The 16828-nt window shown below is 64.9% G+C and overlaps 1 protein-coding gene across 8 annotated transcripts in view; it reads right to left on the reverse strand.

Moving 5' to 3' along the window:
• VAV2 (vav guanine nucleotide exchange factor 2) overlaps positions 1-16828 on the reverse strand; it is a 147697-nt gene that overhangs the window by 47804 nt on the left and 83065 nt on the right. For all 8 annotated transcript variants that reach the window (XM_045082862.1, XM_045082863.1, XM_045082868.1 and 5 more), the window contains one exon: positions 8038-8106. In XM_045082862.1, coding sequence (XP_044938797.1) covers positions 8038-8106 — 69 coding nt within the window. The remainder of the gene's footprint in view (positions 1-8037; positions 8107-16828) is intronic.

Here is a 16828-nt window from a genome sequence, read left to right on the forward strand (position 1 = left end):
CTCCGGCGAGCCTGTGCATTTACCGTGGACATAAAACACTGCTGGTGACAGGCGCGGATGTGCGATCTGGCCCCGGGCTGTCTGACGCGAAGCCAGACGCCGAACCACCATTCACTTGCTACTCAGAAACCAACCGGACATTTCCTGACCTCGGTCCATGCCGAGCAGCAGGGAGGGGGGCTCCAGGGAGCCAGGAGAAGCCGGCTATGGGCTGGGTGGACGCACATAGGGACAGACACATGGACACACCTCGGCAGACCCTCACCCCAACCTGTGAGGGAGGCGCTGCTCTTCCTACAGCAGAGCCCAGAGAGGGCAAGACAGGAGCCCGAGGTCACCAAGCCGTGTAGGAACACACCAAGTCGAGACCACGGCTGCCGTCTGAGAGTGTCCTGGAGGGAGCCCGGTTTGCCTGGCCCCGTGCTCCCCACCAAAACTCTCTCTTTTCCCAGGACACTTTCTAAGCAGTACAAGCAGTACAACCCCACCACCCTGGGCTGGGTCATACGGGTAAGACCCTGAGGAATGTCCTGGGCCACAGCAGCAGATGGCCCAGGGGTTCAGTCCCTGCATTGTCATGTAGCGTCTGCTGTGTGACCACAGGCCAGTCACCTACCCTCTCTGAGCCTTAATTTCTTCAAATGCAGAATGGGGACAGGACCAGCCGCTTTGCAGTGTTGTGAAGGCTGCGAGGACGGGGACCGCGACTCAGGTCCGCAGAAAGGAAAAACCGAAGGCTCAGGCCCTCCCCACGACCACCGGACACGTCCTCTGTGCCCGCGTGCTGGGCTCAGGTCAAGCTGCCTGCCCTTAAGGGGTAACTCAGCTCCGGGGCTGGGGGACAAACACAGGAAGGCATGGTGACACGGTGACAAAGATTGTCCCAGTGTGCTTTTGAATCTTCTGGGGAAGAAGCACTTTATTTGGCCTCGTAAGGCCAGGGTGCCTCCCTGGAGAAGGTGACCTCCAGGCTGGCTTTTGTAGGACGCAGGTCTGTAAGCCGTTACCGCAGGTTCCACGCACGTGACCCAACCTTTCATGGAGAAACGCGGGATGTTATATGTGCTCATGTTTTATTTTATTTATTTATTTATTTATTTATTTTATTTATTTTATTTGACAGAGATCACAGAGAGGCAGGCAGAGAGAGAGAGGAGGAAGCAGGCTCCCTGCCGAGCAGAGAGCCCGATGTGGGGCTCAATCCCAGGACCCTGGGATCATGACCTCAGCCGAAGGCAGTGGCCTAACCCACTGAGCTACCCAGGCGCCCCTGTGCTCATGTTTTAAATAGTTTTTTTTTTTTTTTTACAATTTTTATTCATTTATTTGAGAGACGGAGTGTGCAAGAGAGAGGCGTGAGTGGGAGGGGCAGAGAGAGAGAGAGGAGGAAGCCGACTCCCTGCTGGGCAGGGAGCCCGACGCAGGACTCGATCCCAGGACCCCGGGATCATGACCCGAGCGGAAGGCAGAGGCTTCACGGACGGAGCCCCCCAGGCGCCCCCCACCCCCAGGCCACGGAGTCAGGCATGTACTGAGCGCAAGGGCAGCAATGTTAAACAGGCCCGTCCTGCCACACGTCCGCGAAGCGAGCGGGGAGAACGTGACTCAGAGACGCCCTCACCAGACGGGAGAGAAAGCTCTCCTGGCCACGCCCAGCTGCTCCCGCTTCCTTCCGGGACCCGCCCCCCACCCCCACCCCCCGCAGGGACTGTTAAATCAGGCCACAGAATCGCTGTGACCGCCTTGGTCCCGAGAGGACCCGGGTCTAATGAGGCAGGAAGAAGAAAATTCACCGAGGTCTGGGCCCTACCGTCGGGTGGCAGGCACCAGAGTACACAGCAGAGCAGAGCGGCAGGGGGGCATCTGCTCCGCGCTCGATCCTCGGGGCCCCTTGTGCCGACTCACACACAGAGAACAAGCAGACCGGGGCGGGGGGCACAGAGCAGGGTTTCAAGGTCACCCAAGCCCTAGGCCAGCCGGGCAGCTCAGGCCCGTGCGCCAAGGGGCCGAGCCGTTCCAGGAGGGTGGAGTGAGGGTAGCAGGGCACTGGGCGGCCCGTCCCGCCGGCTGTGGCCAGCTGTCTCCGCACCCAGAATGAGAGAACGGCCCTACGAGCCTGGTTACCGGGCAGGGTTTGGACGGGCGGCCTTCCCCCCAGCCTGTCCTGTCGCCAGCTCTGGAAGGGCCGCTGGTCTAGACCACAGGGGCAGGAGGGAGGGGCCAGGGCTCCAGGGCTGCGTGCCCCGCCCCCGGGCTGCACAAACAGACACGGTGACTTTGAGGGCAGGACGGCCAGCCCTGAACTTCTGAGTAACCCACAGAGACACAGCTGAGATCCAGACCCTCCCAGACCCTGGCCCAAAATAAGGCAGGACGCAGCCCGGCGGGGTAGGGAAGGTTTCCTAAATCCCACTTTGGCAAGTCCTATGCTCCTTCCAAGTGCCCTGCAGCAACACCTCCCCCAGGAAGCCCTCCCAGTCCCTGGCCTGACCCGGTAGATACCCCATTCCATCCCGCTTCTGGGATGAGGAGAGCAGGTCCGCGGGGCGCATCACACAGACCCGTTCAAACCGAAGTTCTGTCCTTTCGCAGCAGAGTGCGGGTGCCTCGCCTCTCGGAGCCAGTCCCGGGTCCACAGGGGAGGTCCGGGACGCATCTGCAGGGCTCCATGTGGGAACAGACCCTGCGTGGGCTCCGCGGATGCTGGCGTCACGCCTTCCACTCAGCCAGGCCCCACGGCCGGGGGCGCCTCCCAGAGCTCACACGAGGATGGAGAGACTGTCCGCAGGGCTTGGGGCCCCCGGGCTGCCAAGGACACCTGGCCGGGGACCACATATGTCTGGCTGGCTGTCGGCACCCCCTGTTGGTCATACGAACGGACACCTGAACAGCCAGACGAGAGGCAGCCCAGCCGCACGGAAGGTGGCCTTGCCGAAAGAGGGCTGTGGCGGGGGTCACCGCCTAAGCAGCCCAGAGCCGGGGCCCTGAGTTCTGGGAGGCCCTCGAGCAGGGACACCACAGAGAAAGGGGACACCTGCGCAGCGTCCAGGACTCCCCAACCCCCCTGCCCCCTCCACCAGCCTCCTCCCGCCATGGGCCTGGGGACGGCGGCCTCCCAGGCTGGCCCAGGGCAGCGTCCACCAGTGCCTCTGCCCTAGGGCGGGCGGTGTTTCCTTCAACCTCCGTCAGGCTGTGGGGCCGCTGGGGTCCTCCCCACAGGCCGGGAGGGGCGGCCCACCCCACAGGCCGCGGGCTGCTCTGTTTTCAGCTGTTCCTGCATCGTCTGATTCCAAACTTGTCCCTGTGGAAGAGCCATCCTTTGGGGCGAACAGCCGATGTCCCCAAACCGGCACCTTCCGACCCAACACGGATGCTCCCACGCGTGCAGGTGTCTGTGAGACGCTGAACTTTTACACCAGCAGCTCGAACGCCTGTGAACTCGGGACAGTTTTCAAACACGCTTTCGGTGCAGTGGGGAGAGGCAGACGGTCAAGGTCGGCGGTGGGGACGGTGGTGGGGGCGGGGCGGGCTGCCCTCGGATGAGGGTCCCCTCCCTGCAGGTAGGGGGAACGGGCAGCAGGCCGGTCCCCGCCCCCGCGCACGCCGCCTCCCTCGCGGAGACCAGGAAGACCCCTGCTGCGCGGCGACGGCCTCGTGCCCTTGAAGGAGCATCGGCGCGGGGCGCTCCTACACATCACGCATCTTAAAAAATTATCCCGACGCTGCTAACATGACACGTTGAAAGCTGCGAAGTCATTTTACGATTCAGCAAAGCGCGCAGCTATACATTTAGAGACAAATTATATCTCCCGCCGTGCCACAATCACATTTGTTTAAGCCCGAAAATCACTCCGACTCCCAGGGAAGTGACGGGAGGGCTGAGCCGCGGGCTCCCCGATCCTAACGCCGTGGAGCCTTCACGCTCGAAGGGACCCACACTCCGTCAGCGGCCGCGTTCCCTTCAGACGTGGGGAAACTGAGGCCCTACGGAGGACGTGACACGCCCCGAGCAAGACAGAACGTCGCCTTTGCTGCTACTCTGGGTCCAGTAAGCAGACGCTCGCCAGCACGGCCCGAGTGAGTGGCGTTGTGTCACCGGGGGACTGAGGGCCCTTGAGAGGATGGGAATGTTACCGAGCAAAACCAGAGCCCGGGTCACAAGCCCCAGCTCCGGGGCCCGTACTGCAGGGAAGCAGCCCAAGGCGACGTGCCCGTGATCTCTCTGAGCTCCTGCCGCAGGGAGCTCCCGATGACCCTCCTAGACACGAGCCCCCACGAGTCGGGGCACCGCTGCCTCCCCGCGCAGCTGAGGGACCAGGCACCCTCCACACGGTTCCACCCCTCACAGCCTGACATCCGGCACCGTGGGCTTTGGCACCCCGTCCCTGCCCCCCGCCCCCCAGCATCCCCAAGCAGGGTTGCTGAGCAGAGCTGGGGTGACTATGACCCACCCAAGCCCCCTGGCCTACTGTGGGGCAAGAAACCCTTCCATCCCTCCCTAGCTCCGAACACAGAAGGGGTGTAGCTTCCAAATCCCCAAGCGGCCATGTTAGATGCCGGGAGAAGACCCCAAGACCACAACCCCCCCCCCACCCCCGTGGCAGCAGAAGCCAGCAGCAGAGGGGGCTGGGAAGAGAGAGCTGCGTCTTCTCCTCCCGCTCCACGGTCAGAGACGGCGCCCCGGGAGCTTGAAATGGACCATTTAAGCAGCAATATTTCGTGTTAATTTTTTCAACCAGCTGCTCTATTATTTGATTATGCATTATTCAGTGATCTCCAAAGTGAGCTTAGAGCACTGGAGAACAAAACGTTAGTCCAGCATCGCCCACTCAAACGTGGGGAGGGCCCCACACGCACTCCTGGAACCATGTTCTGGATCCCAGACCTGTGCCGCCCACACGGGGGCCACCAGTCACAAGTGGCTGTGAGCTCACAGGCGTGGCCCAGTGGATGGGGCCGTGCGGTTGGCATCAGGGACGCACCACACTGGGCTCTGTGCCACGGGGGAGAAGGCACGTTACCGCACCAGTGATCGGAAACGCGGGCTTCCACACGGAGTTCCTACCGATTCTGGATAGACAGGGAAATAAAAATACGTTCTTACATTTAATTTCACCTATTTCTGTTTCGACTAGAAACCCTACAAGTGCACCCATGGCTCGTGTTCCTTGCTCTCCCGAAAGGCGCTGCCACGGCCGTTTGGGAACTGAGGGGAAAAGCCACACTTTCGGTGAAACGGGTGAACAAGAAACACCACCTTCACCTGCTGAGGCCCCGTGTGCGCCCACTGGGCGCCGAGGCCCCACGGTGTCCCTGGCGGTCTTCCTGAAGCCGAACCTGATGCCTACGGGGGACATGTAGGGAAACGGAGGCACAGAGGTGGGTAACTTGTCGAAGACCACGTAAGGAGGAGGTGACAGAGCCCAGGTCACGTCCGACGGGACGGGCGTTTTGCTGCTTCAGACATAAGACGTGGCAGCAGCAGGATGGACCGAGCGCCCTGCGCGGCCGACATACCTGCTCTGAGGGGCCCTTCTCAGAAGGGGGTTTCCACTGTGCAGTGGTGTCCCATAGGCTGCGGACACTGGGGGACACTGGGGACAGCGAAGGCTCTAGACAACCCCAGTAAGAATGACTCCTCTAAGGGGTATTCCAAAAGGGCCCCAGGGGAGACCCACATGACCCCAACCTCCTGGGGTCCTAGGGCACAGGGAGTGGGTCTGTTTCCAGCTCCTGTTTCCAGCTCCTGACCCTGAGCTGACACACAGGAAAGGCTTCGTGTCCCGCTGGTCACTGTACAGATATGTGATCGACTCAGGGAAAGCGTCCAGGGTGCCACCCACACGTGGCGGTCCCTCGCCAGAGCCCCAGAACCACACCAGCTTCCCTGCGCTGGGGGGCGGGGACAATGTCCAACCCCCTCAAATGGCTGCGTGTCTGAGGTCTGGGCAACCGGCAGGGCCCTCGGGAGCACAAGGTGACCATCGCTTCGGACCCCTGGCCGCGCACTCAAGGCAAAGAAGCAGCCGGCCACGCCTGGGGGGCCCCGCGCGCTCCCCGCCAACGCCGGGCGTCGGATCCGAGCCGGGGCCCCAGTCCAGCCTCAGAGACCCGCAACCTCCTCCTCTGCCCGCGGGGTCGGCAAAGAAATGGCAGGTCTGCGTGCATCTTGTAAACTGCCGTAACGGATACATCCCAATCCCGAGCCCACGGGGACAGACGAGGAAATCGTGCTTTTCAGTGAAAGGACAAAGGGGAGAAAAGCATGAAAATTTATGAAACCGGAACCCCCGGGGCCAAACCGTGAGTTAAAGACTCAAATTCATCCTCCTTCCCCGTTATTTAGGATTTGCGTCGGCAAGAACCACAGTCACGGGAACTCCTTGGCGAAGGAGACGCACTCTTCAGGTCACAGAAAACGCTACTAGCTCGCGCCCCCTGCCTGGACTCTCCGTGGGAGCGGAGTCAGTCCCGCGTCTCCGGGGGTCTGCTTCCGGGGGTCGGTCCCGTGGCTAACAGGCACCCCAGGGCCACCCCGGGACTCGGGGCCCAGGAACACGACACCGCCAGAGTGGGGCAGGGGTCCCCACATGGCCGTGGAGGGGAGACTCCCTGGCCAGTTGGAGGACGGATTTTGCACCTGGTCTGGGCTGCCCAAGGCCAGCGTGACCCTGTCCTTCCAATGGGCCTCCGAGCTCCGTTTCCCCACCTTTTACAAGATGGGGGGAGCAGCCTCTCATTCAGGCCCGCTCCCCAAGGGGCCCCTTTCTCGACAGCCATGTCCCTCTGTGATTCCTGGGGCTGGTTGCGGCAAACAGGCAGGGGTGCTTCAGAACTCGGACACAACTCAAGAGGACCCCGGCCCCCACGTGTCTCCCTCAGGGCACTTTCCGGACGTCGCACCTGCACGGGTGCCCTGAGGAGCCCCACACGTCACAGCGAGGTCATCTCAGGGCCCTGGGGCCAGCCCGGTGTCAGGAAGGTGGACCAGAGGCAGCCGCTTCCACCGGATGGCAAGGTGCCTGATTCACAGACTCCCCCGAGATTGGGCCACCAGCTCGGTGCTGACATGTTGGGTTTTGGAAAACTCAGACCGTTGACATAGACGGGATCCTGCCCAACACCCTGGAGGCAGCCCCGGCCGGAGGGCAGGCATTAAGCACAGAGAACACTCCGGGCTGACGAGCTGGACGCCAGCTCTTCCTGGGTCTCGCTCCAGGCTGTGCTGCAGGATGAGGGGGACAAGCACGGTAAGTCCTCCGGAAGGCCACGTCTGCTATCAAACGGGAACGGCGGGTCTGGTTGGCAGGAAGCTGGGAAGGGCAGGAGCCAGCCGGGTCAGGAGCCCCCGGGCACCGCTCCACACCCGGACAGGCCCATCACTTCACGAGCCTTCTCGCCCGCAGAAAATGGGGGTGTCCCCGCCTCCTCCACCACGGCCCCTCCTCCCGGAAGCTGCCTGGGGCCTTTCTCTGAGCCGCAGGACTCCACCCCCGGCCACAGTGGACCCCGCAGAGCCAGACGACCTCTTCAAGAGCCACGGCCCCAGGCTTCTCCTCGGTTCCTGGGGGCTCCGGGACCGTGAGGCAGAACAGCCGGGAGGGTGGCTGGGCGTGAGCTGCGGAGCACGGCACACGGCGACATGAGTGTGGGGTCCTGGAGCCGGGGGATGCCCCCATGGCCTCAGGCGGCCGGGTCTCAGCTCCTCGCCCACCCCTGCTGGGCCAAGAGACACCCCTGAACCCACAAACTGCCTCTGCTTGTAGCCTGAGCTCCAGAGGTCTCTGCTTCTGGAAATACGAGCTCTCCCCACCCCCAGCAGACGCTGGGGAACCTTCCAGAACACGGAGGGAGGCGTGAAGTGAAGAAGCACGCGTCCGCTCATGGAGCCGGGGGCATCCGTGCCACCACCAGCCGCGTGGAAGGCCCCCGGCAGGACAGCAGGACGGCTCTGCCCGGAGGGGACCGCGACGCCCCCGTCCCCGCCCCCGTCCCCGCCCCCGTCCCCGTCCCCACTCCGTCCCGCGGGTTCCTTACTCCGCCAGCTCCTCCAGGCTGCGGTACACGTCATCGTCGTTCTCCGCCGTCTCCTCCGAGGGGAAGGGCCTGTGGAGACAGGAGAGGGCGGTGAGCAGGTCTGCACGCCCCGGTCGGGCACCCAGCTTGAGCGCACCCGGCTTTGCTGGCCCCTGACGGAACCGGGCTGGGGACAGCAGGAAGCTTTCGCGCTGGGACTCTCCTGCCTCTGCACGTCGTGGGGGTTCCTGGAACAGGGACGGGGGTTCCTGGAACAGGGATGTGGGCTCCCAGGACACCCCATGGTTCGCATGGGCCCGGGGGGGCTGCTAGCTCCACGCACCACAGGACAGGACACAGGAGGGCACCCTGGCAGGGACCGTGGAACTCCAGGCGACCACCCTCCACCCCCGAGGGCAGCGGCCGAGTGCGCGGTGCGGGAGGCCGCCCACGTGCCGAGCCCACGCCGGGGCTTCTGAGAAGGCTGGCGCTCCCCACCGTCCTCCCACCAGCCCACTGGGGCCGTCTCGGGTCGGAGCACATCCTGAAAAGCGCTGGGACGTTCACTCAGCGGCTGCCTTCCCAAAGGACCTGTCTCCCCTCTGGAAAGGGAGCCATGGGGGGAAGGGGCCCCAGACGGAGCCTGGCCAGTCCAGCAGTGTCCACTGGATGCCCGCACGGATGTTCCCTAGCTCCTGGGTCGTCCCCACAGGTAAGCCGTCCCCTGAGGCCACACCAGGGCCCCCAGCCCCTGTCACAGTCCCCTCCCGCAGCCTCGTGCCCCAGGAGTGGTCGCTTCACCTCCCGGCCTCTCTCCCAGGCCACCTCCTCTCCGGCCTAGGAACCGACATCCAACCCCTCCTCCCGACAAGGGTGACGGTGACCTCGGCACTTTGGAGCCCTAAGGCTGACGTCACACGTGGTGAACTCCTGCAGAGGGACAAGCGCAGCAGAGGGACTTCCTGGGGGTGGGGGGGGCAGGCCGGGGGCCGGGGGGGCAGCTCAGAATCCAGCGGAACCGAGTCCGCTCCTCGTAGCCTAGCACCCTCGTTCAGGGCCACGAGCCCCTCGAGATAGAGCCGCAAACCCCGTGCGCGTCCGCCACGGCCCACGACAGACGACCACGAGGGGGGCCCGAGCAGGAGAGGGAGGGGCCGCCCCCCAGATGAGACAGGAACACAGAGGGTGGGGGCGGCCTTGCCCCTGCGCCTGCCCCCGTCCCGTGCCCCCGTCCCCCTGCCCCACGTCCCCAAGACCCAGCCTCCGTCAAGATTCCGCTCACTCCCACCTCATGGAGGAAGAAGACCCGACCAGGCTCTCAGCCTGGGTCCACGTCCGCCCAGCGCGGAGCCTGGCACTGAAGGCAGGGACAGACGGAGGGACAGACGGACAAAGGGGTGGAGGACGGATGGCTGTCCGGGAGGAGGTGCACGGGACAGCGGTTGATCTGTGGGTCAACGGACACATGAAGGAGATGGGGGGTGGACGGAAGAGCGGCCAGGAGGGCAGGGGGCGGACGGATGTCACAGTCGCAAGCCGTCATCCACAAACGGCCTGAATCAGGTATGGGAAAGCACCTTCAGGAGGGGCGCCGAGAACCCAGCGGAGGTATTCGAGTGTCCCCTGCGTTGTGACTTTACAACTCTGACCCTGGTTTGCACAAGGGCACCGCACGGGGCTCCGTCCGCTCTGTCTTGAGGCCCGAGGGCTCACACTGCAGCAAGTACTGGCTCCGTCCTCCGGCCCCAGGAGCTCCAGCGAGCCCCTCAGCTTCGGGGCCTCAGTCTCCTCCTCTGTGAAAGGGCGACAACAGTCCCCACTCCTGCTGGACCTTCCCCAGTCCTGCTGGACACTGAGCATCCCGGCTTCACGGAGCAGTAGAGTCTACAGGACCAGCCCACGCACCGCCGTGTGCACCACCTGCCACGGCGGCCGCTCGTGCCCACAGGAGGCCGCCCGCCAGCCTGGCTCCGGAAGCAGCGGGTCTGGAACAGCAGGAGCAGGTCACACACGCTCGCTGCTGGGAGGCGCCAGGACACGGGCTGTCCATCACCGCCACAGAACCCGGTCCATCCGGACCAGTCCCAAGGAGGAAGAGGACAGGTGACAGCCACAGTGAGAAGGGCAGCGTGGGGACGTGGAGTGACGTGTGGCAGAAACGGTCGCTTGGCTACTAGAAGCCCTCTGCCCGTGGTGAGAGGCACCGCCTCGGGCTTCTGGTGCACTGGCCCTGCACGTCCCCGGACATGCCCAAAGCACCAGGAAACCTTTTGCAAAAGCGCCACGGTGACTCTTGCCCTGTTTCTGACTCATCTGCCTGGCACGGAGCCATCCCCACCGCTGGGAGCCGAGCTCCAGGCTGCAGACGGCACAGCTGACCTCGGGCCGCAGCCTGTTAACGACAGTCCCCGCCCCAGGCCGCACCCGCAACGTCACCACTGCACCAGGACACCACGCAGCTCCGTGTGCAAGCAGAATGACCTCACCGCCCTTCTGCACACGGGTGCGTCCTGCCGCACGTCCTTCCTGCTCTGTCTCTGAAACGAGCTGACACTGTCGCACGGCTGCCCTGATCCACTTCTCTGGTGACGTCTGCTGAGGAGGCAGTTACTGCTTCGTCTCCACGCATAGCCATTGTCACTCCCCCGAGGGTGGGGCAGGAGTCGCCAGGTCTCTGGACCCAGGATGGGTGGACGCGCTCACTGCCCCCGACAACGAATGCTCTGGGGACAGGGCACCCATGGAGGAGGAGCCACAGTCCCTGCAGGGCCTCCCTCCCATCCCTGCTGACCGGCGGGGGTCTCTGAACCCCAAGACCCCCACTGCCGGCGGGTCTCCATGGCAGCAGCTGCAGGAAGACAGGTCTTGGGCTCGTGGGGACGCTGACCGGCGTCTGGGAAGGGCGGCATCACAGCCCCACACACCAGGCATGCTGGAGGGGACCCCCCCCATCTGGGCCCTGTCCCGAAGCCCGCTGCCCAGCCACACAGCCCATGCTAAGGTCCTGGGGCCGCCGATGACCAAGTACCACGAACCAAGTGGCTTAAACTGGCAGAAATTCACGCTCTCAGTGCAAGAGGCCAGAAGTCCTAACCAAAGTACGGGCAGGGCCACGCAAGGCTCTAGGGAGGTGAGCTCCTGCCCGTCCCGGCTCCTGGGACCCCAGCAGTGTCCCTGGGCTGTGGCCGCGTGCCTCCAGCTCACTTCCGTGGCCCCACTGCTCCCCCTGCCTGGGTCGCTCCTCCCTGTGTCGTCTTACATTAAGGCCCTGGGAGCCCCATTCACAGGTCTGGGGTGTATGTTCCTAAAGCCACGGTCAGCCCACACCCGCTCGCCCCGGGCTCACCTTCGAAGGCATCCTCAGGCCCCTCCGGAGAACCACCTCGCAGGGCTGCTCCGGTCCTGGGCCCTCACTGAGGGCTCTGACCATCAGAAACCGGGGGCCTCCCTTCAGAGGCTGGGAGGCAGGCGCGGGGCTGAGGCACCTGCTGAAGGTCGTACCAGCAGCCCAGACTCGAGCGCCGCCGGCCGGCCCCTCACCCTGTGCCGCTGGGGCTCGGGTCGCGTTCCCCACTCACCCCGCCCTGCCCCGGTCCTGCTACAACGCACTCAGCCATCTGTGACCCGGGTCCTGTGTCCATCTCCCCACCTACAGGCAGAAGCCCTCTGGGCCTCAGCTTCCCCACACGTAAGAGAAGGGACGAAGGGCTGAGCAAAGGGTCTGAAGTCCAGCCCAGGGCCCTCGTGAGTCTGCAAGGGTCACGGCGAACACGGCAGGTCCAGCTCCCCCTTGTCTCCCGTCTCACCGCCTGGCGCAGGCAGGTCCCCGCCCAGGAGGCCGCTCATGCTCCCGGGGCTTTTGTCAGGCAGCGATTCCCCCATCTGGGCCCCAGGGACATCTGCCAGCGAGGACAGGCCAGTGTGGGCACCGGTGACAGCTCCCTGTCATGATTCTGAATTCCAGCACCTGAGCGGCCCCAGGAAGGCCCGGGGGGGCTGGGGAGATGCTCGTGAGCCACAGATTGGAGCAGATGCTTGCGCTTGGATGCCCGCTGTCCCCTGACATCTTCCCCGAACACCTCCAACAGAGCGGTGACCCCGGGGCTCCCTGAGGCGTGGGCACCACGGAGCTCGCCCACAGGCAGAGCCCACACGTCCTCCATCAATCGGGAAGCAGGAAACGCACGCACTTCAGCTCACTCAGCCCTCCAGGTGGGCTCCGGCAGACCCCGCTGGCAGGAGAGGAAACCGGGGCACGGAGAGACGCCCCCTCCCCTACTGTGCGTCGGGGCCTGTGCTGAGAACTTCACGGAGCTTCTCTGAGGCTTCTCAGCAGCCGGGGAGGGAGCTGCAGCTGTGACCCTCCTTCTCCAAAGAGGCCACAGACGCTCTTTGGAAAGAAACTGACCCGGCGTCCCACCACCACGCAGGTCGGCGGGGTCACGCCTCCGTCCGCCCCTCCCCAGCGTGGAACCCAGCTGGGTGCCTGGGCTGCACCGGGGAGCAGACGGGGCCTCCCGTTCCCACTGCCAGACCTTGACCGGGCCAGAGGCCGTGAGCTTCTCCGCGCCACACGGAGACCGACCACCCCACACCGGTGTGAAACAGGCCGAGGGGGCACGGATGAAGGACAGGAGGGTGGACGGAAAGACGGAGAAGCGGACGGACGGACAGGTGGACAGATGTGTGGACAGACAGGTGGGCGGCAGGTAGGGGCAGGACAGACACACGGACAGATGGAAACACAAGCAGGAAGATGACGGGCGCAGGGACGGGGGGACCGAAGGGAAAGGGAAGCAGAGACAGGCGGGCGGGCGGGCGAGAACAGGAGGTGAGCGTGGAGATGACGGACCGACGGACAGACAGGGGGACAGACGGGTGGGTGGAGAGCGGACAGGCTGCACCGACAGGGGCTGGAGGGCGGGAAGGGGAGCCCGCGGGAGTCGGGGGGGGGACACGGAGGCCGTGCGAGCAGCCAGGTGAGAGTCCTCTGTGCGCAGGTGCAGGCGCGCCCACCTGACCCCCGACACGTGGGGGCAGAGCAGGGACAGGCAGCCACACTCGGTCTTTTTAAAGGCCCTGCCCGGCTGTGGAGGTTCCAGCCGGCCGTTGGAGGCCCTCCTGCCGGGCAGCCCCCTGCTCCCTCTGACCCACTCCAGCACGACTCAGCTCCCCGCTGCCCCGTTAACGCATTTTCAACCAATACGGGTCTTTCCAGCTCCGGGGGCAGAGACGAGCGCAGGCGAGCGTTCCTCAGGAGGGGGGCTCAGCGGCGGGGAGGGATGAGAGCCCCCCCCCTCGGCATCTGTGTGCAGACAGACGGACTCGCTGGACGTCAGCTGGACACCTGTGCCGGGCGCTCCCCCTGCCAGGCCCCGTTCACAGACAGCGGCTGCGGCTCACCTGCAGGGGACACTCAGGTGTCCCGAGGAAGGACAGTGTAGGCCCTGGACAACGGGAAAGGTTCAGAGCCTTGGGCCCCCACTCGGGAGCTCTGTCTTGGTGGTTAGCGTGGACAGGACACGGCCATGGTGCCCCCCAGGTCAGTGTGTGGTTCTCCCCTCCTCCCAGGAGTAGGTCACGGTTTCAAGTAGGGGCGAGAGCCTGAATGGAGCCACAGGACGTCCCTTCCCAGGAGGCGCGTGCCAGAAGCGGGAGGAGCAGGGGTCCTACTGTCAGATGAATGGAGAAGGCCCCCGCGGTGCTGGTGCCACCTGTCCCCTGCCCTGGGGACCCCTCCTGCTTGGATGCAAGGTCTGTGTCCACACACCTGCCAGGCCAGGGTCGGAAAGGACCAGCCAAGCAGAGCCACACCGACATGAGAGCCCCTCACTCCGGGCCGGGCCCACACAACACAGGCCCCTTCACTCCGTCTAGCAGCCCCCCCTGCCCCCTAGCAACAGCCCCGTCACCAGCCCAGCAGCCACCGGCTCTCAGATCTTTAAACCAGAAGGTCCCTCCCTTCCCCCTGCGCTCGCCCTCTCCCCCAACACTTCCCAGGCAGGATGGCCACACCCCACCTCCAGCACAAGGAGGGCCATCCCTTCTAGAACCTTCACAGGAGCCCCCGGGGGAGGGTCTGGAACACTGTGGGCACCCACTGTGCCGGCGGGCATGAGGTCGGCGTTCAGATTCAGCCGCTGGCACACGGGTGTACGAGCTGTCAGGGTGCGGAAGCGGGCGTGCGAGGAAAGTGATGCAGCGACCACGCCAGCCACAGCCACGCGCACCAGCGGACACGGCTGGCTCTGCCTACGCCTGGAGGCCCAAGCAGGGGCCGCGGCAGACGTGGGGAGAGCAAACAGCCGAGGCGGAGGGAGTGAGGGGACAGCCAGGCCGGGGCTCTGCGCTTGACACGGCCGCCATCACCCGAGCCGACACCTGACCGGGCAGCCACCCGCTGGACGGAGCCGCCCCGTGCGGCCGGGACACGCTGGGAATGGCCAGACACAACCGTGACACCCAACGGCCCACGGGTGGCCTCGTCCGAGCCCCTCCCAGAAGGAATCTCAAGTCTCCCAGGGACACTGGCAGCCCACGAGGCCGACCCCATCGTCATCAGGGAAGGAAGAGTGACATGGGCTCTTCCGACGACACGTGGCCAGTCACCAGGTGGGACGATTAAAACCATCTTGCTGGCAGAATGAGCTAAAAAGCACACGAAAACAGCCACTTTCCGCCCAAACCACTCACACACAGTCCAGTCCCCTGTATGAACCCGGGGGCACCCGATGGGAAAGGGACGTGGGCAGGAGCTGGAAGCTGGGAGAGCCGCGGCTGGCGTCGCAGACACAGGACGCCTCGAGGAGCCGCCGGGGCTTCAGGGAAGGACGGGACCTTGACTTGGGGACGGTCCCGTGAGGCTCGAGGGGAATCGCGCTCCCTCCCCAGAAACACAGGGAGCAGCGGATCCCCCGCTCCCACGAGACCCCGTCAGGCAGCAAGGGTGACCTCCTGCCAAGGCGGCTTTGCCTCTGGCTTCACCCACAAGAGCATCTGGGCCGAGGCTCACTCCCTGTCCCCCGGCGCCCAGAAGACCCAGGAGCGGGACAAGACGGGGGATGTTTCTCTTCAGCTCCAGACGCTTTCCTGGGCTCAGATTTGGATCGGGTGCGTCTGACGTCCTGAACGTTCACTTCAAACTGAATGACATTCCCTCTGCTGGGGGGGGGTCCCGTCGCTCCCACCCCTGCCCCCACCCCCCCCTACCCTGCAGCCTGCCCGCAGCCCCACCCACCTCAAATGGGGCTGGGGTCTCTCAGACTGGAGGAAAAGACCACGCCTGAGGACCCCCAGCACCCCAACAGCAGAGTTTTGGGGCAACAACCGCAAGCAGGAGGCAGCAGGCTGGGGCGCCCCCGCGGCCAGTCACAGCAGCCACTGCCCGGCTCTGAGCCGCCCTCTAGGAGACAGTCACCCAGGCGTGGCGAGTGTCCCCACCTCCGTGCAGCCGTCATCCGTGCCGTGGACACCAGGATGGGACCCAGCCTCCGGCGCCCGGGCGCGTCCAGAACACTGGGCTCTGCGGGCTTGTGTGGGTAGAAAATTATCCAAATGTCAGAAGGCAGCCCAAAGGCCTGAGCTCAGGTTTGCAAACAGACGCGAAGGTTCACCACAGCGTGATTCCCCATCGCCAAAGGGTGCAAGCGGCCCAGCATCCACCCGACGGGTGGAAACCCACACAGCGGGTCTCTATCCCGCGCCACAGCCCGGAAGAATCCGGAAAGCACGTCACCGCGGGAAGAAAGCAGGTCGCGAGAGGCCGTGCGGCGGGCGATGACGGTTACACAAAATGACGCCATCGGGCCCATCCACAAAGCTGAGTGCCCGACCCCGGAGGAGGCACAGGGGAGTGGCGTCAGTGCTTATGAGGGACGCGGTTTCCTTCCGGGTGTGAGAATGTTCTGGAACCAGACATATCATGGGCACATGGCACGGAGAAGGTGCTAAATGCCACGGAACCGTACGCGCTAAGAGGGTTACTGTTATGTCACGTGAGGTTTTTCTTCACGTGGTAAAAAGGACAGCGGCCCAGGATGGGGGAGCCGCGACCTGGCAAAGACCCGGTGTCCCCCTGCCCCCGCCACACCAGGACCCTTGTGAAGCCGCCCGCGTCCACCGTCACCGCGGCCCCGCACCACACGGCTTGCTGTCCGGCGGCTTTGGAGGTCAGCAGTCTGGAACGGGGCCTCACGGGCTCAAGTCGAGGTGTCAGCGGGGAGGGGGGGCGATCCTTTCTGGAAGCTCCGGGGAGAATCCGCTCCCACCTTCGCCGGCTCTGAGACGCGGCGTTCCTCGGCTGTGGTCCCGTCCCCACGACCAGCACCAGGCCTCCCAGCTCTGCTCTGAGCCTCCCGCCTCCTGCTTCTACTGACGGCGACACCTGCAACGACTTAGGTACCCCTGCGGGATCCCCTTCCCTGTCCCTCCAGCTCCAGGAGCCAGGAGGGGGCTGTAGCTTTGGGGGCCCCTCCCTGCCCACCACCCCGGCCCGCCGTGGGCATCCGCAGAGCGTCAGGGGCTCACAGCGACCTTACGCAGCAGGGGAACCTTCCCGGCCTACAGAAGACGGGACACAGGCCCCAAGAGCATTCCTGCCCGAGGCCACCGGGTGAGCGGCACCTGACAGAGGAACCTTCCTGGGCTGAGGGCTCCTGGGCCTCCCCTGCCCCCGGGAGAGGCCCGCCCGTGGCCCCCTCCCCTGCCGCTGCCGTTCAGCGTTGCGATGACCCCGGATGGGACGTCCCCCCCCTCGGGAGGGCCAGCTCTGGCTGTGACAAGGACCCACAGTCCCCCCCACACACGGGGCTGG

This window comes from Mustela putorius, unplaced genomic scaffold (assembly GCF_011764305.1).
Source record: "Mustela putorius furo isolate JIRA1106 unplaced genomic scaffold, ASM1176430v1.1 tig00000596_pilon_pilon_pilon, whole genome shotgun sequence".
In the NCBI taxonomy this organism is placed as follows: Eukaryota; Metazoa; Chordata; class Mammalia; order Carnivora; family Mustelidae; genus Mustela; species Mustela putorius.